Source organism: Grus americana, chromosome 28, assembly GCF_028858705.1.
Source record: "Grus americana isolate bGruAme1 chromosome 28, bGruAme1.mat, whole genome shotgun sequence".
NCBI lineage: Eukaryota > Metazoa > Chordata > Aves > Gruiformes > Gruidae > Grus > Grus americana.
In genome coordinates this window covers 2,064,615-2,087,051 of record NC_072879.1, presented here as the reverse complement: position 1 = coordinate 2,087,051, position 22,437 = coordinate 2,064,615, and the positions used below count along the sequence as shown (strand labels likewise).

General features: G+C 44.9%; 1 protein-coding gene and 1 long non-coding RNA gene across 6 annotated transcripts; one reads left to right on the top strand and one right to left on the bottom strand.

The window, feature by feature from the left end:
* The first annotated feature begins 86 nt into the window (after nt 1–86).
* Nucleotides 87–19,051, top strand: MAU2 (MAU2 sister chromatid cohesion factor). The gene is made up of 19 exons (XM_054805093.1): nt 87–526; nt 633–650; nt 910–975; nt 1,655–1,750; nt 3,388–3,482; nt 4,024–4,051; nt 4,542–4,697; nt 5,236–5,382; nt 5,875–5,965; nt 6,574–6,677; nt 7,706–7,783; nt 8,359–8,424; nt 8,719–8,802; nt 9,723–9,772; nt 10,032–10,109; nt 10,563–10,674; nt 11,260–11,350; nt 13,054–13,181; nt 14,582–19,051. The coding sequence occupies exons 1-19, from the start codon at nt 98–100 to the stop codon at nt 14,654–14,656; spliced, it is 1,992 nt and encodes a 663-aa protein (XP_054661068.1). The 5' UTR covers nt 87–97; the 3' UTR covers nt 14,657–19,051.
* Nucleotides 14,198–21,961, bottom strand: LOC129197115 (uncharacterized). Of its 5 annotated transcripts, none has more exons than XR_008574266.1 (4): nt 19,385–21,648; nt 19,143–19,234; nt 18,912–19,009; nt 14,198–14,650 (listed from the first exon to the last, which is right to left on the bottom strand). It is a non-coding gene; the product is annotated as an uncharacterized LOC129197115 (long non-coding RNA). The 5 variants fall into 5 exon arrangements; XR_008574268.1 differs by lacking the exon at nt 14,198–14,650 and adding an exon at nt 21,845–21,961 and having other exon boundaries at nt 18,892–19,009; nt 19,385–21,374; XR_008574267.1 differs by lacking the exon at nt 14,198–14,650 and having other exon boundaries at nt 18,892–19,009; nt 19,385–19,542; nt 19,880–21,648.
* Nucleotides 21,962–22,437: the final 476 nt, after the last annotated feature.

Below are 22,437 nucleotides of genomic sequence, written 5' to 3'. Positions count from 1 at the left end.
GCGGCGGCGGGGCGGACTCCATATCCCGTCGGCCCCCGCGCGCCGCTCCTCGCCCCCGCCCCTCCCCTCCCGCCCGTGTTGTCGCGGCGGCCCTGAGATGGCGGCGGTGGCGGCGGGCGCGTCGGGCTCGGCGGCCGGCGCGGCCCCTCAGCAGCAACCGCCGCCTCAGCAGCAGCCGCAGCCGGCGGCGGGTGGCGCGGCGGGCTCCGGGGAAGCGGGCGGTGGAGGCGGCGGGGGGGCCGGCGGCGGCGGAGGTGGCGGCGGCGGCGCTGGGCCCGCACCGGGGTCGGGGTCGGGCGGCGGCGCGGCCGGGGGGGAGTCGTGGTACCTGGCGTTGTTGGGCCTGGCCGAGCACTTCCGCACTTCGAGCCCGCCCAAGGTGCGGCTCTGCGTGCACTGCCTGCAGGCCGTGCTGCCCCGCAAGCCCCCGGCCCGCATGGAGGCCCGCACCCACCTCCAGCTCGGCTCCGTCCTCTACCACCACACCCGCAACGGCGACCAGGCCCGCGGGCACCTGGAGAAAGCGGTGAGCCCCAGGGGCGGGGAGGCGGTTGTGCGGGGGGGGGGGGGGAGCCCTGTCAGCGGGGCCGGCCTGTGGTGGCTGCAGACTAACCCGCTGTCTTCTCTTGCAGTGGTTGATATCCCAGCAAGTATCCTTTTCCTGGCCGCCCGGGCGAGGAGAGCCGCTGCCCGGTCACCTCGCTCCTGCCGTGAGGGCTCTGATAGCAACATACCTCTGCAGAGGGTGCCTGGCCCTGGGGATGGGGATTTAACTGGTGTTTTTAATCTACTTCCGTGGTTGTGGGCCGCTTTCCTAATGTGTGTGTTCTGTAAAGGGGTTTTTCGGATGTTGGAGTGTTGCTGTGTTCCAGCCAACGTTTCATATTTACTTAACTCTGATGCTGCTAGATTCCCCAGTTTGAAGATGTTAAGTTTGAGGCAGCCAGCCTTCTGTCCGAACTGTATTGTCAGGAGGTGAGTGCTTTGGAAATTATCGGTTGTCCTGGGGCTGCAGGGCTGCATTTAATCTGAGTTTCTTTGGGTTTGGATTAGTATATTGCTCTTAATAATAGGATCTATGAAATTGTTAGACGTCGGCTGTGGTGTAAATATTGAGTACTAAAGCATAAGCCTGAGAGACATTTGGTCTTTCTTATTGTGAAAGTTGCTGCTGGAATTGCGATGCAGGTCTTCCGCAGCAAAGGAAGTTTACTTGGCCAAAGTATTTCTTTAGCCCTAATTTAGACAAAGACAAGCTAATTTGGGGGGGAAGGAGGGAAGTAGGTGGTTTTCCTCAAGCTTTTGTTGTGTTCCTAGGCTATTTTTATTCTTTTTTTTCCGGAAAAGCTTTAGGTAGTCTTTACTTTCTCTAAAGCAAATGTTTGCCTTTTCTCTCACATGCAGGAAAAAAGTGCATGTTAGAATGGTGGCCAAAGGAGTTAAACAGCCAATACTTTTGAACAGGCGAGTGTAGGTGTGTGGGCCTACGTGTTAAATATTTGGTTTCATTGCTTTTCATGTTTTAAGGTTCCTGATCTGTGAGACTCTAATGGGGGATCCACACAGAATACAATTAGTTTAAAAGTTATTGTTAGTGATGGAGTTCCCAGTAGCCTGTTTTTTACGCTGACTGGGGTGCGTGTTTCTGTTTCAGAATTCAGTGGATACAGCAAAACCTCTGTTACGCAAAGCCATTCAGATTTCACAGCAGACTCCGTACTGGCACTGCAGATTGCTTTTTCAACTTGCAGTAAGTAATTTACATTGATAGCCATGTTACTGCAGCTGGGAAAATTGCTAGAAAATATTTGTATTCCTCTGAAAAAGAGTTTGGGATGCCTTTCCTCCCCCAGTCAATGCTGCTAATGGAGAGACAAAAGAAGAAAAGTTCATGCTATAAAGTAATAATACATTGGTAGTCTATGGATTGGATCAAGGCCCATTTTTTAGGGAAGAAGGCAGCAAGGATCATTATGTAGGCTCTAGTAACACACAACTTCAGAGACAGAGCAAAATAAAATGCACCTTACGGCTTGCAGTAAGGGTAAATGTTCTCATAAAGCCTGCTGGAATTGGAGCTTGCCAACCTGAAGTGTTCCTTTGATTATTTTCAACCTAATTAGCACGCAGAGCAGATCTGGGATGGGAAAAGCATTTGGTGCAAAGGCCTCCGAGCAATGTTACTCTTCCTGTTCTGTAATACGCTCTAAGTGTGGCTTCAGCTGCACAGGTCAGACCGTCTTCGCTTCTAGGAATAAACCAGTGTGCGTTGGAGTTCAGAGTGTTTAATGTTTGTTACAGACTTCAGCTGTGTAACTGCTCTTAAAGTGCTGATTTTCCTGAGTGATCGAATGCATTATGCCAGGGAGTGTATCCAGAAAGTTAACTGATCAGTGGGAAGAGCAGATTATTGCTGAAGAGCTCCCCCAGTTTTTCCAGGTTATGCCTGTTCTCTGCTCCTGAAGAGCCTTGAGGTGTTTAACGTGAGAGTTGAGGGAGTTAATTGCTCTTTACAGGTGTTCTGCAGCAGAGAGCTAGTTAGGAAGCAATTTTATCTTTGAAGACTGTCTTAATAGTCACCTGTACTTGTCTTTTCCCTTGTCATGATGAGTTTAAACAAGCAGACCAGCTTCCTTTAAAAGGAATTGCCAAGCTCCTTTGTGTAGTTTAGGAACAGTGAATCGTGGAGAGCCTTACTTTCCTATCGATTAAAGGACAAATGTTTACTTTGCAATGAGTTAATGCCCGAGTACTCAGAAGCAGCTTAAGTGTTTTCTCGGTGCCTCCCTCTGAAGAGGATCCTTCCTTGAAGCTTGACATTCTTTGCTGATTTCTCTTCTGTGTGGTGTTTCCTTTCTGGCTTTTGCTTGACCAAAGGCTTGTGTGTCTCATTGCCTTTGTGCCTGTTCTTCTGCGTCTGTGTGGCTTTCAACCTGAGTTTGGAGAAGGTACAAATTTGGCAGGTAGGAGGGAGTGAGAGGTGCTCTGGCAGCTGCATTATCCTCTCCCCGTCACCTGAAACACACCCTGCAGGCTTTCTCTGCTCTTCTTGCTAGAAAACACACTCTCTTGTTCCAGTTATTCCAGTGTAACGGTCCACGGGTATATTGGAGCTGTTGGGATCTGATCTGCACGTGATCTTAATGAATTAACAGCTTTGCATGGTATGAAACTGGGCTGAGACATTTTCTTTGAAATGTTACAGACTTTTTTTTTGGAGAATGCCAGGTGTTCCTGGAAAATGAGTCTAAAATCAGATGATACATTTAACAAGTACCAGTTTAGCACTTCTCATGTGTAAAGCACAGGAGTAATTACATTTTTAAAAATTGCTAATGGAGTTCACAAAGAAAATGCTGATCTCTTATGGCCTTTTTTTCTTTTCAGCAACTACATACACTTGAAAAAGACTTAGTATCAGCATGTGACCTTCTCGGAGTTGGAGCAGAATACGCTCGGGTGGTAGGATCAGAGTACACCAGGTGAGTTCCCTGGGCTTTTTTCCCTTCCCACAGAAGGTATTTTGGTTTGCTCTGCTCTTTACTTAGAGGCTCTACTTTTACTTAAAGATGTGGTCTGTGATTGCTATGTGGGTTTTAAAGGCAAACCAATATTTCTGCATGTTCTCTTAGATCTGAGTTTCTCCAGCTCTTCCTTTTTCTGTTAGAACCAATAATACTCGCTAAGAATCTGGAGAGACTTTCTTCAAAATGAGGTTTATTTATTGACTTTATCAGCAAGTTTTCCCAGTGGCTTGTTTTGACGTTACAAACTGTCGTGACTGGAATTGTCCAAAACTTAGATACAAACCTGAGGGACTGGGATTTTGATTCTGGGGGCTACGATTGAATGGTTCCATCTAGCTTTTAAATGCGCTTTCTGTGGCAGGTTCCTTAATAGTGTTTTGTCTATTGTCTTTGAGGGGGAGAACGGCAGATTTTTCTTTCCTCAGGGTTTTCATATGCAGTTGTGGTTTGGATAGCTTTTTTATTTTGAGCGTGACATTATTTTGTTTCATTTCAGAGCACTGTTTCTGCTAAGCAAGGGGATGGTAAGTTGGATGTAATATTTAATAAACTATTTCCTTGTTTAACTAGTATAATGTGAGTTATAGAGCAATAAAATGTAACCTGCCTTGAACATAGGTTACTTGTTTTAAGGTATTTTGCATGCCTGTCTGTGCTTTATGTATTGTTTTGTTCATGTGAGCAAGCGCTGTGTTAAAGCAGACCTGGGATAAGCCTTAGGTCTGCTGGATTCTTGTGAAATTCTTGTGAATAGGTTTGGCTTTTTTTCTCCTTTATTAATTATGACAAATAATTTTCTGGAAGGAAAAAAGGATAACTGCAAATTGTTACTGGAGCCCTTGTAATTAGGGATGAAAAATCTGGTTATGTGAAAAGGCTGGTGCTCTTGCAATAGGATATCTTTTGAGTCTGGTTTTGGTTTAAATAGATCAATGCACCTGGGGCTCTGCTGTGGTTCTCTGAGTGTTTAAATTGTGCAGTACAAAAGTAATGCGTTTTTATTTAAAATTGCAGCTCCTTCTAATGGAACGAAAGCTGCAGGAGGTGCACCCTCTCCTTACTCTTTGCGGACAGATAGTTGAAAACTGGCAAGGAAACCCCATCCAGAAAGAGTCGTTACGCGTATTTTTCTTAGTCCTGCAGGTCACGCATTACCTGGATGCTGGGCAGGTATGTGCAAGTTCTATTTCTTATAGTTCCCATATTGTGAGAACTGGGGAAAAAGAGTACTGCCTCAAAGTAGCTAATTATTACACTGAGGTGATTTGGGGGGATTTTTTTTTTGCTGCGCCATGCTTTTTGTTAATGAAATTTAATTTCTATAGAAATTAATCACAAATGAAATGAGGAGTGAAGAAATTAAATTCATTTCTTCTTCCCCAAGGAAAGGTTTCCTGTAGTACTCTTATAACCACGGTGCCCACTCTTGCTTCTGTATAACGTTGGTGGAGATAACAGGCTTTACGTATAATTTTGAAAAACATTTTGGGCGTCTGTTGGTCGTATATGCAAATATGAAGGGCTGATTGTTGTTAGTCAGAACGGGCCTAAAGTCGTCACTGCTCTGTCATGCTAGTGTTGTGCTTTATGCATGAACTAATTTCCTGAATGTGGGTATTATTTATTGCCTGGCAAGTTTTCCCAGTTAAGTAAATGTTCAAGCATCTGGGCTGCAGCAGCTCTGTGTGATGTGAATCATCTTTCACAGGTGAAAAGTGTGAAGCCATGCCTGAAACAGCTTCAGCAGTGCATCCAGACCATATCCACGCTGCACGATGATGAAATTCTGCCCAGCAACCCCGCTGATCTCTTTCACTGGCTGCCCAAGGAACACATGTGTGTGCTTGTCTACTTGGTGAGAAGCTCTTTTTTTTTTTTTTTTTTTTTTTTTTTTACTTAATGTATATTGCTAATTAATGAGGAATTGGTTAAAAATTGCTTGGAGCCAGCAGTGGTAGATTCTGCAGACCATATGCTGCTTTACGTTACGCTGACAGTTTAATTCTGCCACAGCATCTGTGGGACTATTGCTTTCAGTGATGTCAGTGTTTGAAGAGACTGTGCAAGAAGTCTGGAAACTGGAATGTAACTTTATTAATATCCAAGCCACACAGAATCAAATGAACTCATATGAAATAGAGCTACGTTAGTTTATTTTTACCAATGGAGCGACAATCTTGACTTCAAATTCCTGAAACTAGTTGCTCTGCTTCTTGAATACGATTATACTCCTGAATGATGTCAAAATTGACTTTAAAAAGCTATTAGCTGAGGAGTCGTGTGAACTCCCAGTCCTTTCCTCTTCGCAAAGGTAACTTTTTGTAATCTTTCCTGTGTTTTCTGGCAGGTGACAGTGATGCATTCCATGCAGGCAGGTTACCTGGAGAAGGCTCAGAAGTACACAGACAAAGCACTCATGCAGCTAGAGAAACTAAAAAGTAAGGATAAGGATTATCATTTAGTTGATGCTGCAAGATTCCATTCCTTGTTGCTAATGTAAATTAAAAATACAAACCAAAACCACAGCAACCTTATTTGGCTCACTGGGACAGCCTGCTGTCAGTCTGTTTCTGCTGCGTTTCAGAACTGTGCTCTGTTTTAAAACTGGATAGTTACTTGGAATACAGAAATCAAGTTTTGGGGGGTTTTATTGTAACTCAGTAGATGGGGCTGTAAATACATGCGTTTTCATGCTGTCTTTCTGATTGTCCGTGTATTTGGTTATCCAAGCTTCTGATTCTCTAAGATGAGTATGTGTTCCCAAGGAGTTTTGCCCTAACTGGTGCTCAGACTCCTGCTCCTGACAGTTCAGGCATTGTGGATTTAGGGTTTTTTGGGAGGTTTGTTGGGTTTTTTTTTAAACCTGTGCCATCCTCGCTGTGTCATATGGAAGAGGCGCTGGGCAGTACGCTGACTCTTCTGATACGAGGTGGTCCAGCCAAAGCCATCATTCCTTAGATTTCCATAAAGGAATCTTTGTGTTGAAGTCTTGGATGTTAATTTTGTCCTAACTTCACTTACTGAATTACCTTTGTTCACTTTTCAGTGTTGGACTGCAGTCCTATCTTGTCATCTTTCCAAGTTATTTTGTTGGAACACATTATCATGTGTCGGCTTGTCACGGGGCACAAAGCCACAGCATTGCAGGAGGTAAAAACGGGGTTTCATCATTTCCCTAGTTGTGGATGTATGCAGTGATAGCTTTTAAAACACGGGAATTTCGGTTTTGAGGAAGATACGTGGGCTCAGGTGGGGATTCCAGCAGTGCTAAACTACTAACAGGTAAAGTCAGGCCTAAAGGTGCTCAGGATGCTGCAAGTTGTGGAATTAGCCTCCTCTTAAATATTTTATTTAAGAACACTTTGGAGTGGCTCGTGGAGGGAACAGTGATTGATCGGTGACTACAACTGACATCTCCCTGATTGTACTTTGCAGTCTGATTCGGTGCCTTTTCTTTTTCCCTCAGATTCATGACAGAGCGGCTCTTAACTCTTCCTCTTAGCGTTCCTGTCTTGTCCAAGTGTTTCTCAGTTTTTAAGGTTCCCTGCCTTTCTGTCCTTTCTTCCTCTTACATAGTTTGGGGGTAAGAGGAGGACACTGCTCTTGAATGCCAGAAAGAACTGTGCTTTTTTTCTGTTCTTGCAGTCATTTTTAATTGCTGTTCATCCATCCCTTATTTATAGGACGTGCTGCTGTATCATCTCAACCTCTGCTGTCAGCCTTCTCGTGAATGTACTCGGGGGGTGGGGGGAAAATTTAGCCTGCTAAAAGAATAGTCATTGGTTCTGGCTCATAAAAACTCCTCATGAGCACATACCCTGTGGAAGATTTGGATTCCAGTTTTTTTCTGTTGCGTGCCAACTCAAATTCTGCGCGTGTCAGAAGAGATCTGTGCTTTGGTTTGCAGGTGGTGCCACCATATGGTGGAGCTGCTGCAAAGCAAATAATTCAAAACCAGTTTGAGCGTGCGTCTGTGTGGGAGGAGTGTGTGTGGAGCAGCGCGTGTACCTTGGCTTGAGGCAAGTCTGGCCTCCGCTTTTACCTAGGAGCATGACTTAGGATTCTTGAACAAATCACTGAAATGTACTGAATGACGTGTGTGATGCAAGTACATGGATTTAGAGCATAAAAATGGAGGAAAAAGTATCCTAAAATACAATTTTATTTTTTTCTAACAGATTTCACAAGTCTGTCAGCTCTGCCAGCAGTCTCCCAGACTGTTTTCTAATCATGCTGCCCAGCTGCACACTCTATTAGTAAGTGTCTGTGATTACTACTAAGCTTTTGACTCTTTGAAAGACCCTGCTCAAGGTTCATACTGAATGGTCACCAGTAACTAATGAGAACGTAGTGAGGCAGACAGCAAGATTTCTTGCTGAGTAATGGGGTCTGCTTTATTGATTGCCAGTCCTGCTGTGGGGACTCACACCCAGTGTTATTTCAGCCTCTCAAAGGCTTAAATCCCTTCTTTTAAAAGAAGTGATGTGTAGCATGATAGTTGGTAAATACACAAGATTTACACTGTCCACGTTTGAGACAGTATGTGGTGGGAACTGCATAAGGGCAAGAGTTTATGTAGCATTGCTATTTGAGTATTATAAGAAATTACAAGGGGTTGTTTTAGATAGATGGAGTGTATTTTACTGGACCATGCTGTTTTGAAGGACTTTGTGTAGAAATTGCTTATTTTTCCCAGAGCCAAGCAAAACTAAGACTTGCTGGTTACCTTTTTTCCTGTTAATATCCTGAGATTTCTGTGGGTTTGTGCCTGCCTTCTCGGCTTGCTAGAATTGTATTATGCGTTACCTTAGAAATTCCCTGTCTTCTACAGGGGCTCTACTGCATTTCTGTTAATTGCATGGACAACGCAGAAGCACAATTTACTACAGCACTGAGGGTAAGATTTTCTTCCCCAACTGTTTACTGTGGATGTTCAGTGTGGAAACGGGCTTGTTGCAATCGTTGTGTGGGTCACTGAACAGTTGAGGCTGGAAGTGAAATCTGGAGAGATCGCCTGTGTTAGTTGCATTAGTTCATTACTTTTTTCCTATGCTGATCGCAATTCATGTCATGAGGATTTATTAATAGCAAAATATCAGACACCAAATCTGTGATTTTTATATGGGGTGAGCAAATTCTGGGTTAGAGGCTGAAGTATTTGACTGTGCTGTTGGTATCTTGTTTATTTTAGCTCACTACACATCAAGAACTGTGGGCATTTATTGTGACAAACTTAGCCAGTGTCTACATCAGGGAAGGCAACCGACATCAAGAGGTAAGCTGGTTTCTGATTGTTTTTATAAAAGTCTGAACTTTATTAGAGAGAAAACTGCTACCGTGCTTGGGTTATTCTTTTTTCTGAGCTTTTTTTGCAAAGCAAATGCCTTGTCTGGCAGCCAGGCAACTCCTTTGTCAGGGCAAACCACCGAAGCAGAGCGTTCTGGATCGTACACAGAATTTTCTACAGCGCTGGGAGGGCAAGCTTCCTGGTGTGAAGCGTATGGTTAACTTTGCCATCTTGACTCATTCAACCTGTTTGCTTCAGTTTCCATCTGCTTAGGTAGGAGTTTTATTAGATTACATAAAAGCTAGCAAGGTTTAACTAAACATCCAGAAATAAGTATGTGCACATGTGTGTTCGTTTTGCTTCAAAAATCCAGCTGTGTGCACTCTTCCAGGGATGTGTCGGTTCCCTCTGCAGTAACTTTTCGGAGTCGTGCTTGCAGGTTTCTTGTGAAGAGGCTGTAAATGAACTGTGTGTAAAGTGCGCAGTACTTTATTAACAAGCTTAGAGAGCAAAAATAATAATTAAAAAAGTTGACCCTTTTTTTGCTTAGTTAATTTCTCAAATAACAAATCTGATACAGGATTCATTTGGGTCTTGAACAGTTTGGTTTGATAGGGCAACTAAAAGTTTTCTGGGAAATACTAACATTGTATAGAAAGTTCTGTAAAGCCCGAGAGAGTGTATTTTGTACAAAACTTGATTTTAGGATCAAAACGGACGTGGTAACTCCTAACGTTGGAACGTTTGTGCTATGATCTGACCAGTACAAGTAAACTTTAGTGTGTTTGTGGTGACTTGCACCACTTTGATATGATGTGCACTTCCTATAAAAACACTTGCTGTCAGTACTGTCAGCCTGTATATGTGAGAAATGCTGATTTTCTTTCTTTTCCCCTCCCACTTTGTAGCTTTACAGCTTATTGGAAAGGATAAATCCAGACCATAATTTCCCTGTGAGGTGAGAATTCCAGAAACTATCTACATGCTGACGTTGCATTGGTAATGGTAATACTGGATTTGTAGCAGCCTTTTTTTTTTTTTTTTTTTTAAAGAAAACAAAATAGTCAACTTCTTTTCATGGCAGAAGTTCTGACCACGCATTAAATATAATGGTCTTGTTTGGAGGTTTTATTATGAGGCAAATTCCTAGAAATCTGTCTGTAATGCATGTAATCGCTGCATGGTGCCTAGATTTCAATGCCTTGCTTTCTCCGTAGCTCTCACTGTCTTCGAGCAGCAGCTTTCTACATCCGAGGTCTGTTTTCCTTCTTTCAAGGAAGATACAACGAGGCCAAGTGAGTATAAATCGATGCAATTGGGGGAAAAGGCAAAACTAAATGAAGCTGTTTTAAGATAAAAATGAAAACCTCGAGGCCTTGCTTTCAAACCTGCTAGCTCTTTTCCCTCTGGATTTAGTCAATCTTCTGGTTTACTTAGAGGAAAATACCAGGAAGCTGTTGGGTTTTAGATCTCTTTTGTTCTGAATGCTAAAAATAATAATAATACTTGTGCAGCGGCACATCTGGAACAAAAGCTTTTCACAGGAGGACCTCTCTTATAGTCATTTTTGCTAAATGAAAGGTGAAGTTTGGGAATTAAGCGCTTTGTTTAAGGTCACTCACAGCACACATTTACTCCCGAGCGCTAATATTTGCCAGTTGGATGAATTCAGTTCTTAATGATGTTTCTTATGTACTGGAGGGAAAGTAGAGTTTTTAAAACACTTTATTTTTGCTCTGTTTTGGTAGACGATTTTTGCGGGAGACGCTGAAAATGTCAAATGCAGAAGACTTGAATCGATTAACGGCGTGTTCTCTTGTACTCCTGGGTCATATATTCTATGTGTTAGGGAATCACAGGGTAAGCTTTTGCTGTCTCTGCTATTGCCATGTAAATGTTTGACTTGTCATTTGCCAAAGAAAATCGGGATGTTTTGTGAAACTTTATTTTAAGAACATTTGTTTATTGGTATCCTGCTAAAAGTTGGCAGCTTATTGACTTAGAGAATTCTGTAGCTGTAATTTGCATGTTTAATAACACTTTAAGAAAGTAGTAGTGTTTGAAGGCTGTTCCAGAAGTGCATGTTTTGATAATGCCTGAAATCACTTGAAAAAAGGAGCTGAATAAAGGACAAATAACATCATTCACCTGGATTGTTTTGGAGGGAATTGTGGGTACAAGCTCCTTAATTCTCACCATATGCCAGAATGCATGAAGTGTGTTTGTTTCCATGCACAACATAGACACCGTAATTCCTAGGACAGAGCAAAATTCCAGACAGCTTTAGATATGATGCATTTGGGTTATTGTCCCATTTAGCGCTTCCACTTCTTACCTAGAACATGGCAATTAGACACATTTTTTTGTCACAAATTTAACGTCTCTAATGTGTATTCACAAGGGCGAAAAAGTACCCATTTCATGTTGATATCTGCTCTTCACCAGGAAAGTAATAATATGGTAGTACCGGCCATGCAGCTTGCAAGCAAGATACCAGATATGTCTGTGCAGCTGTGGTCTTCAGCTCTGTTGAGAGGTAAGTTAGGAAAAAGGTCATGTACTTAAAAAAAAAAAAAAAAAGTGGCAAAGAGCTCATTGCTACTAACCGGGGATCAAGTATGGGGGTGTATGCCAATGCCAGCGCTCGCCAAGAGGTTGCCTGGGTTTACCAAACACCAATAGAAGTTCTTCCAGTTATTGATCGTCAGCATCCTGTTCGGCTGCAGCTCTGGCACTGCCGTCAGATACTCCAGCTGGGATTTTGGGGGAGGCTGGAAGACACGTGGGGTTGAGCAGGCCCTGCAGAGCTCCCGCATCCGCGTGCGACTGTGCGAGGCAGCGGTCGGGTTTCTCCTGCCGAGGCTGGATGGCAGTTTGATACGAACGGCTGAACTGGTGACTGCTTGGAAAGGGCCCCAGTTCGCACCCATAGCATCTATGCTGCTGCTGCTCTGCTTTTCTTTTGACTCTAGTTCCATTTGTAGTAAACATTTGATTAAGTTTCACTTAGGCTTTGCTTCTGGTGTGGGCTTTAATAAATATAAGAGCCTATTATATCACTTCATACATAAATATTGTTTAATCTGACTTGCACAGGCCCCAGGATGCTTTGTTCAAATATTGACTAGCTTCTTGGCAGACCGTCAACATTAATGCTGCAATTGATTTGCTCTCACTAGAAAATAAAGCAGTAACTCTACCCTTTTCCAAGAACTTACCCCGCAGCTTCAATTTCTATTAAATTGTCATGTTTACTACAAGCACGGCGCTCTGCGTTGAGCGCTGTGGGCCAGGCTTATTTTCTGCTTTGCTGTTGCCTTTGCTACAAAACCACTTCCAGGCAATTGAAATACTTCTCTTATTCATTTCCAAGTGGTAGTTCACATACAAAACATGCCGATAGTACAATGATGAATCTGCTGTAGGTGAAACCACCCTGCATTCTGCCACTGTTGCCTCTGGTTGTATCCACAAGCCTGGGAAGAGCGAGAGGCACCGTTTCCGTTCTGCTTTGATTTTTTTTTTTTCCGAAGAGTTTCCTCTATAGAACTAATTACCTACTCTTGAAGAAAAGGTGCTTGATGAGGAATAACAAAACACAAACCACAGCGTCTCAGCCCCTGCCACACTGTGCTGCTTATAATTTTTAGCTGCAATTGTGATTCTTAGTAGGTTACCAGTCTTAAATCTTAATAGCTGTGAGTAGACCTTGCAGAAAACGGATGCTAGGATCAGCTCACAGCATGTGTGAAGCAGCAGGCTTCTCTGGTCCCCCAAAAGCAAGGATTCACCAAAGAAAGTGTGGCTTGCTCTCTGAAACCTGTGTTGCTGAATTGTGGAGCTGCAGTGAGAAACTAGCCAGCTTTTCCTGTTCCCACTAGATGGTGCTGGAAACTAAAAACCCAAACGCAAACTGCACAGGGGCTTTCATTGGAGTGAAGAGTTTGCTTCCTCCTTTTAGAGCTACTGTAATATTATCTTTAATAGTTGGAAACTAAAATAATGCTGAATCCTGCAACACGCCCTGCCTGTACTGTTGGGAAAGGGAAGGTTTCAGGTTCCTCATATGGCCCAGCTTCTGAAATGAAACATGAAATGTTTTCATTTTGGTATATTGGCTCTTTAAATGATTCAGTTGTCAAATACAGGGAACAGTCTTTGCAGATAAGACAACTGGTCAGTTGAAAATAAGTACGGAAAGTGTTTGTTGGTGAGCACGTGACACTCTTTGTCTTTCAGACCTGAACAAAGCCTGTGGAAACGCCATGGATGCACACGAGGCAGCGCAGATGCATCAAAACTTCTCACAACAGCTCCTCCAGGACCACATTGAAGCATGCAGTCTTCCAGAACACAATCTAATCACGGTAAGCAATCTTCCATCTTGCAGTTATGAGCATTTTTGAGGCAAAACAATGTGGTTTGCCTTTCCTTCACTATTTCTTTCTTCTTGCTGAGCATACTTCTCAGTAAATTGCCAAAATTCAGTCTACTTCCTAATATTTAAACTGGACTGATAACAGGAAAAAGAAATGTGACTCGATTAGTTAATTTTTGTAAAGGTTATTTGATGGGTATGGTCTTTTGTTTCTTAGAAGAACCAGAACTGAAATTTTTTAAAAATGGCTTTTGTAGCAGGTAGCCACTTCATTTTGTTGACAGCTATCGCTTTTGAAAGAAACTTACTGTGTTTTCAGGTTTAATGTTAATGTTTAGGTCATCCAGCCTGCCTTGTTCTAGGGAACGCTTTGTTGTACGCTGCTAAAAGTCTTAACTATAAATCTAAATTTCCAGTTAATATACCATTTGATATCTGCATAGCCATTGTCTTAAGGTACAACTTTCTTTGAACTTCAAATATTGATGTCTTTCCTGTCAGAAACACTTTTAACGCTGTTTTAAAAATACAGAAAGGTTTTCTAAGCTGCAGCTCAGCAAAGGCATAAAATAATTTACTGTTCTGGACTGAGATAATGTCCAAATGGGAATGCGAGATGTGTGGAACTTGACATCTTTTTCCCAAGGTTCCCTTTTGGGGAGAAGAAAGCGGGGGGAAAGGCCAATAGGAAGATGCTATTTGCCGGCTTTACTTGCAAAGGGATCCTGAGACTTGTGAGAATGAAAGCGTTTACGACGCAGCCTGTGTTGAGACCCCCGCAGTCAGGTGCCCATCTCCATCCATGAGCGAGCCAGTGCTCCCGCCTCCCCTGTCTTTGCTTGCCATTGCTGGCTTCTGCATAATCTATGCTGGATTGAAAATCTGAAGGGGGGAAGAGGATTAAGAAACAAATACTAAATCTGCCCATGTTAGAATTTTAATTGGAGAGGAAAATATTTTTGTAATGAAATGGGTGAGAACCAGAAGCTTTACTTGCTCTGGAAATGCTATGGCTGCAGTGCTTAATGGGCTCAAACGCATCTGAAGTCAGGTCCCTTGTTTGTGCGAGTCGTGGTTTCCCATGTGTGGACGGTCAGCCGTTTGAGCAGGAAATGCTTTCACTTGATCGCCATCCACCCTGGATTCGGCATGGGAGTCAGGTTTGGAATCACGGGCTTCAAAAGAAATACTGTTCAAGGGATGGGAGCTCCACGCATGTAGACCAAAGTCAAACCTGATACGCAACTTCTCGTGATGAAATCTTTAATTATCTCGAGGTAGCGAACGTCTATATGGCGAGCTCCTTCCTCCGGCCTTGCTGCCATTCCTCCATTCCTCCCCTCCCCAGGCAGCGGCTGTAGGATTTTCATGCTGTTTGTTATCTTGCAGTGGACAGATGGACCACCTCCTGTACAGTTCCAGGCACAGAATGGACCCACCACCAGCCTGGCCAGTCTCCTGTGAAACAGAGTAACTATCAGGACAGTGTGTTTAAAAAGAAAAAAGAAAAAAAAAGAAAGAAAAAAAAGCCAAAAAAGGAGAAAAAATTCATGCAAAATCTTTTCTTCAAAGAAAAGGCAGCAAATTCCTCTTCTAGTGAGGGCCTTGTAGGAAACAGATTGCATAAAGACAACGTACATTTCATCGACTTGCAAAGTGAGAAGGGCATTTTAAGCTGCTTTTACATAATGTGTGTGAATATACAGCTAGTGTGTATATACCTACTGGTTTTAATCTGCTTTCCTCTTACTGAGAATTAAGGTTTAGTCCAAAGGAGGCTTGTTCCTTAAATTGTTAGATACCTACTTTTTAAAAATTGTCACAGGAAATGAAGAGGACTCGCACAGTTTTGAATACCAATTGTATTCTAAATACTTAAAGCTTCCCCGGAGTATGATGCATGCCAGTTTTAATGTTTTCTGCGCCCTTCCACTCCTGGGAATAATTGGATTAAATCATGATTGATTGTAGGGTGCCCTATAAAGTTCTAAATTTAGTTTCGAAGGTAATATTCTTTCCTTCTCATTGTGTGCAAGTCGTTGCCAGTGCTGTTTGTAGCCTTGCAGTGAAGGTAAGGATGAGATCAGTGAGATCGGAGTTCTGCCGGGCAGGGTGTTTGCAGCCGGGGGGGTGCGTTAGCATCCTTGGGGTGACCTCCGGGCTGAGCAGAGCGGGCTTGTGCTGTTCTCGGAGGAGCAGGTTCCACCTCCCGGATCCCCGAGCGTGTGATGATGTCCCACCGCTTCATCCCGACAAGGGTCGGCTTCTGCCTCCCTGCGCTGATGGTCAGTCCCACACGGGGTAAGGCAGGATCACAGCTCTCTCCATCTCTGCTACTTTGACAGAAGGAGGAAAGTTCTTGTCCTCCTGTCTAGTCCAAGCAACTGGGAAACGGCGTTTTGCATCTTTACTGCAGCCTCACCAAGGGAAGGCAGCATCTGTGCCTTAATGATTTTTACAAGTGATTGAAGTCAGAGTTAAACCCCAGATCCAATATAAGCCAAAGGCTTATCATAAAAACTAAACTATAGTCTTGCCCTTGGCAAAAACATAACATTTCCAAACTTTTCTGTGTTAGCTTTCCTGTTCTCTGTTGGTTTTTTGAATTCTTCGGCTGTGAATTCTCACTGCGTTTGCCTGTGCCTCTGCCGCTGTCTCAGAACAGGAGAGACGAGGCCCAAGTTTGTTCTGCAGAAAACAGTATGGGAGTTGTTAATTCCGTGAAGCATCAGCAGCTTTATAGCAAGGATCTGTGCCAGTCCGTCGTAGTGCCATGTACAGCTTGCGAGGTTCATGGGGTTGAATAAAGGTGTTTTTCTCTCTTGGTAGCTCTGCATATTTATCTCCCAACTTAAAAGGGGGAGGGAAAAGGAATCTGCCAGAAAAATTCCTTCGGTAGGGCTTTCTGTGATTGCTTCTCTTTCTGAGGGAGGAGGAGAATATTTTAGAGGAACTATTTGACCCCCTCAAACCTTTAGAACTTTTATTGTAGAAGGAATACTGTGAAGTCTGTCTTCAGTGGTCGTTCTTTTCCAGTCTTATCCCCTCTCTAGCAACAGCTCACAGGGACACTTGCTTTTTGTAATTCAAACCCCTCGGTTTTTACCACTGGATGATAAGGGGACAAGTGCTTGTCCGATTACCAAAATAGGATTTTACGTTTCCTCTCCTGGACATGCGGTGCTGATTTAGATCCTGTTCGCAGACGTTCACTCTTGCAGAAGCCGTGTAGATTTTAGGTTTCCAGTAGGGAAAGCATGGCTCAATATCGGTATAGGGAGAGAGTCTTATTACTGGGTTTGCAAGAAAAAAAAAGTTCGGTGCTGTTGAAAATCTCCCTTAGAATTCAAAAAATAGGAAAGAAATCTCTGAGGTCTGTTAGCGTACAGGGTCCTCGGAGGTACCAAATACAGGGAGAATCCACGCAGGCAGAATCTGTTCTGCATTGCTTGTTGAGATAGCATTCTGTGTCTGCACCCGGCTCTCGCAGTCTCCTGTCCCCTCCGACCGCTGCGGCATTCTCACGGAAGCTGCCAGGCCAACGGCACCGGGAGCCCGGCTCCATGCCGGCACCTTGGTGGCAGTGCAAGAGGAGATGGGTTCACGCTCATTCCACTGCTGGTCTGGGACAGCTTGGCTGTGCCACAGGCATCTGTTAGAGACGGGACAACTTTGTAGGCTGAACAGCCAGCACGTGCTGGCATTTTGATCAGGAATGGTCAGGTAAATCCTACCTTGGGAATACTGATACCCCGTGGACTATTTTTAAGTTTTTCCCTCTTTTTTTTTTTTTTTTTTTTTTTTTTTTTTGTGCAAAGGAAGCAGCGTCTCTCTTTAGCTGTTCCCTCCGTAAGTCATGGACTTGCAAGAACTCAGTACCTGTTTTTAAGCACCGAAGTGCAATGGCCGTTTTCTTGGCAGTGCTCTCGGCACTCCTACCTGAAAAAGATGTACTTTAAAATCTACTTGAGCCCCATTCGGGTAATCCGGGTGTTCTCTTTTTATGTCTTCTGTCATCCAATCTGAGGTTGTTATTTAACCGATTACATGCCCGTGGCAACTATAATAAATTACTTTATGTGTTGGCCAAAAAAAAGCGCTGCTTCTATAAGGCAATATTAAAAAATCCCAATTCTAGAGAGCTGCGGTTCGGGCTGAGTTTAAGAAAAGCATTTTGCACCAAGCGAGATGTCCACCGGTGCTGGTTCAGGTAGCTGCATCTCCTGACTTTATCTTTCGGAGATGCGCAGCGCTCGAGTTTGCGTTACAGGAGAGCGATTTGCAGCAGCAATTCTCTGGCTTCTCGTCGTGTCGGTACTTTGTGTGCGAACCGGGCGGCTTTGTAGTTCAAATCCCTTGTCGGTCTGTTCTCGGGAGGGAAGGAAGTACTTGAGGGAAAGGCTGCCTGCTTGCTTCTGATGTAAGTGCGCTCAGGTTTGAACAGGAACCATTTGCTAAATGTGGTAGCCGAACTCGTTCCTCCTGACATTCCAACCTGGGATTTCCCCGTCTGTGAGAAACCAGCTTCACCTGGGCTTTGCTGTTGTGCAAATCAGCACTCCACCGCGCTCACCCACAGTCCCACAGAGCCAAGAACTCTGCTCCGTTACCAGAGTCCTCTTCCCATCGCGGAATTTCAAAAATCATGTAAATTTGAAAATAACTCGGTGATTTTTCTATCTCTGAAATTCAATGTACATTTGTTACAATGTACAGTGCTTTTTAACTACACTTGTATATTAAATTATTTAATAGTTTTTGCTTTTCAGTATCTTTTGTATGTAGCAGAGATTAAAACAAGGACCTCATAACTGAAGTTCTTCCTAATTTTTGAGTGCGTATGTAAAGTTGAACAGAAAACTAGAAGTTTACAGTTTACAAATAATGTTAAGTGCTTGGTCTGTCTAACTTGATTTGAACAACATATTTCTAATCTTTCTTGTCCGATCATTCTCTATAGAAACGAACATGAAGTCTTTTATGAACTTCTAAAAAAATTATTCTTCTAAAGATGTAATTTAGAGAACTGTACAGTTTTTTTCTCTAGTATTTTTAAATGAGTAGCGAGAACTTACACAGAAGCATCTAATCACTGTTTTGTAGATAGTGTAAAAACTTATATATGTATAGAGAAGGCAGTCTGAAGAAGTGTTTGCCTGTTGTATTTCATTTCCTACAGTACGAACATCAAAAAGGCCCACGTACACAGGAAGTCTAGATTTGGCAGCTGGGGAATTTAAAAAAAAATATAAAAAAATAAAAATCACGGACTTCATCCCCCGTCATCCCGTATGTGCACTCACTGTGACACCACAAGCAAACATTGACCTTGATAAAATGTTAGGACATGTGGAGTTCAGTGCAACTTCACTGCTTTAATTTTATTTGGCTTTTCCAAATTCTCCAGAAAGTAAAATTATCATAGAAGGGGGTCAGTAATGCCCCATTTTACTTGAGGGATTACTGGCCTCTCCACATCATGCCAAATAAACCCGTTTCCATAACATTTGGCAGTTCTTGCCACAGTGGCGAGGAAATCAGTAGTTCAGGCCGTACAGAACACGAATTGGGACGAAATAACGCCTGTCTGTGCTCTTCTACTGTCTGTCTTAGCAAGTGTATTTAATTGTTTCCTGCAGTGAACCTTTAAATGTTACGTCAGGCTTGTACAACGTATTGTTAAGTGTTTGTAGCTCTCCATAAGTAGCAGGACGTGTACCTTCTGCCAGCGCTCCTTCCTGAAGCTGTAAATACAGTAACTCATGTCGTGAGATGGAACCGGGGGCATGACTTTGTTGCCTTGTTTCCTCTCGTTTTCTATATTAGAAGAATTTTTAAATAAAGTTTAATTTTACTTCTTCTAGCAGTTTGTAGAATACTAATCCCTTTAGTAGATCTGCAGGCAGTCCTGCCTACAAAGGATGCATTTTATGTGGCAGCAGCGACTTACCTGGCGGTGGAAGGTGTGGGATGGGAGGGCAGGAAGCCGCAGGGGGGGATTGGGGATAGATCGCTGCCTGCAGCTGGGCTGAGGGCTCCTGCCTGCAACGGAGAACCAGAATTTCCTGCTGGAAACTGCCCACCTGCCTGCTCACCTTCACACTGGAGATGGCCGAGGGCGGCTGGAACCCCGGCGGGTGTCTGGGATAAAACAAACTTGCGGATGGGTCAAACACCTGGAATTTTTCTTACTTGGTCTAGGACAGAAGTGTTTTTCACTGCAGTTGTGCGCTCGAGAAGGATGGCAACTGTATTTGATCTTCACAAATGGGATCTGGTTTAAGGAAGATTGGGGTTTGTGTCTTTTATCCCAAAATTTTCTGGCAGGTATTTTTACATTTTGAGCTTAACTTTCAAAGGAAAAAGAAAACTGTGGAATTAATTTGTCTGGAAGTGAATTTTTGAAGAAACTAAAAATTAAGCTGCAGACTGTCCCTTTCCAAACTGTCATCTGAGATGCTACGCTAGTCCCTTGCATTTCAGCATGGTTCTGCTCCCACAGGTTACCCACTAGATGAAAATTTTCACCTAAACAGCAGCTTCCTTTCTGTCCAAAATAAAGACTTGAGCAAGAGCTGGTGAAACTCAGCTATGCTGAAACTCCACTCTCCTTACCCTGGTTATCTGCAGTTCCTTCCTCAGAAAAAAAAATTGCATCTGGCATAAACTGAGCTGTCGCCACCTTACCTCCATCCTGCCTCGGTCAGGGACCGGCTGTGGAATCTCCTCCAGAGGCCGGACCTGGCGGCAAAACTTGTGAAACACATCTAAAATGCATTAGGAAGAGGTACAAAAGTCTGGTATTTGCCCAGGAAATGCGTCTAGAGTAGATCCTCTGTATTCTACTGCGTAGAGGCTTGTCATCAGCTGACAAAATTAAGATGCCAGCCTGCCGCACAACAAGTGACTAAGTTTGCTTTTGTCAAATTATTAGGTTTTATTTCAAACTAAGGGTTTACGTGGAATAAAAGAGAAAACAGCTCTCCCAGTGTTTGCTAGGACTACTGGATGCTGCCTTTGCAGAAGGCAAAGCTTGCAGTCACCTCAGTAAAATTCTGACCAGGACAAGGAAAAAAAATTATTGAAGAGATTTCCAGAAATAACTACCTCGCTTCTAGGTAATAAAATGCATCTTGTGCCAGACCTGTTCTCAGACTTTCCTGATGACACACAGTAAGTAAAGTGGAGATGCACGCATCTCTGCGTGTTCCTGTCTGGATTAAAGCATCGCTTCAGAAGGATCCAGCCCTTAGTTGTTAACCATAAAGTTCTGAATGGCCTCAGGTGAAGCCAGTGGCTCTTAGTGCTCCAGGAGAAGTCATTAACCAGAGTAACAACTGGTTGTGAGCTGCGGTATTAACCCTTGGTTCTACGTAGCTGAAATTGTAACAAGAAAACTTGTGTTCATATAAAGGGTATTGAGCACAAAGTTGTTAAAAGAAATTGTGAATCTTTAATCTGGAGTGGAAAAGAACCATGAAAAGTTGAGTTTGTTGGAACTTCCCTGACCATAGGCTGAACAGACTCCAGGAGCAGGCGTGCTGGGGGGGTGGTGAGGCCTGGATCCTGGCTCTGGTCTGCTGCTCTTCCCTTGCAAAAGCCTCCAGTACACGTGTTCCACCTTCACTTCCCCGCCCCAGTAAAATGGGAAGCATACCCATTTACGCTTATTAACGGTTATGAACGAAAATAAGCATTATCTCGCTTTTCTGAAACAAGTACCCAAATAACCCGATATGAAGCTGCATCTAATCCCACGTGGAAAATAACTGATGAAAGATCGGTGTTGGCATTACAAATACAGTGCAGTTCCTGTCACTTCATTTACCCTCGATTAAAAACTTGCTTCACCCAAGATTTATTTTTTTTTCTCCTTCTAAGAACTAGCTCACTTGCAGGTGTCTAAAACCACTGAATAAGAAGTCCTGAGGCTTATGTCAGAGACAGCGAAGGTAGTTGCAAGCTGGCAGCTCACAAGACTTTTTTTACATGAATACAGTTGTTCAGGGAATCTCATGGGAAAAGTTAATTTATTAATTCCTTTGTTCCCGTTTCTATGCATTGGTTTAACCAGGTGCATTTAGATAATCCCACCTGCGGTGACCCCGCACACGGCAAAGGATGCCCGGAGCGCGGCCGGGGGTCCGCAGCAGAAGGGTTAACGTTCCTCCCTCCCCAGCTCCTGCGGGAAAGATCGTATCGGGGCCCCGTCGGAGGTGCGGCCGGTGGCACGAAAACGTCTGCGCACCCCTGACCCAGATCCGCGGAGGAAGTGGGGATGAGTCACCGCAACCGCCGGGCTGCCCGGCCCCCGACGGCCTGCCGGGGCTTGCCGCCCCGCTGCTGCGGCCTCCGGCTCCGGCCCCCGTTTCACACACACGGCACCCCCCACCGGGACGGGTCCGCGACGCTATGGCAGGGCTCGGAGACAACCGGGACCCCCCCAGGGCCCTTCCCGGGCGGAGACCTCGGGCTGCGGAGCCCCCGGCGAAGCGCAGCCCGCCTTCCCCCCCCCGCCTCACGGAGCGAGCGACCCCGCCGCCGGCCCCTATCTGAGGCCCCAGGCCGGCCTGCGCGGGCGGATAAGGGCCGCCGGCGGGACCTTTCAGCGCGGCCGGCGGCTCCGGCCCCTCCCCGCGGGCAGCGCATCACCTCAGTCGGCCTCGGCGCGGTGCCGGCCGGGGGCCAACCCCCCCCTCCGCCCCGCCGCGGTGCCCGGGTCGCGGGGGAGGAGGGCGGCCGAGCCCCGCGCCTCACGGCCCGGCTCGGCCCGCCCCCGGGCCACGCCCCCTCCCCATACGCCGCGCCGCGTATTGGCTTCCGTTCCCCCACCCATCGAGCGCCGCGCGGATTTTACTGGCCAGGCTTCCCGTCAATCAAGACACTTGCCCCGCCTCTTTTCCTCACCGCTTAGTGTTTGAGTGAGCCGAAGGCGGGCTCTGGCTACGATTGGCTCGCGGAGTGGGCAACCCCAGCTTTTCATTGGACGCCGCAGCCGTCCGTAACTCGTTTCAAAGAAAAAAACCCCAACAAACCACACCCCCCGAGAGGCCTGAGCAGGAGGCGGGGCTAAGCGCGCGGAAGCGCAAGTTTATCCAAATCTGCCTAGCAACCGGGGTGGGCGGGAAAAGCGTCACCGAGGAGGTGACGGTTGGTGGCGCGCGAGCCACCCCGGGAGTCCCGCGCCGCCGGCAGCGCGCGGGGCGGCACGGGGAGGGAGGGAAAGAGGGAGGGGGGAGGGGGCT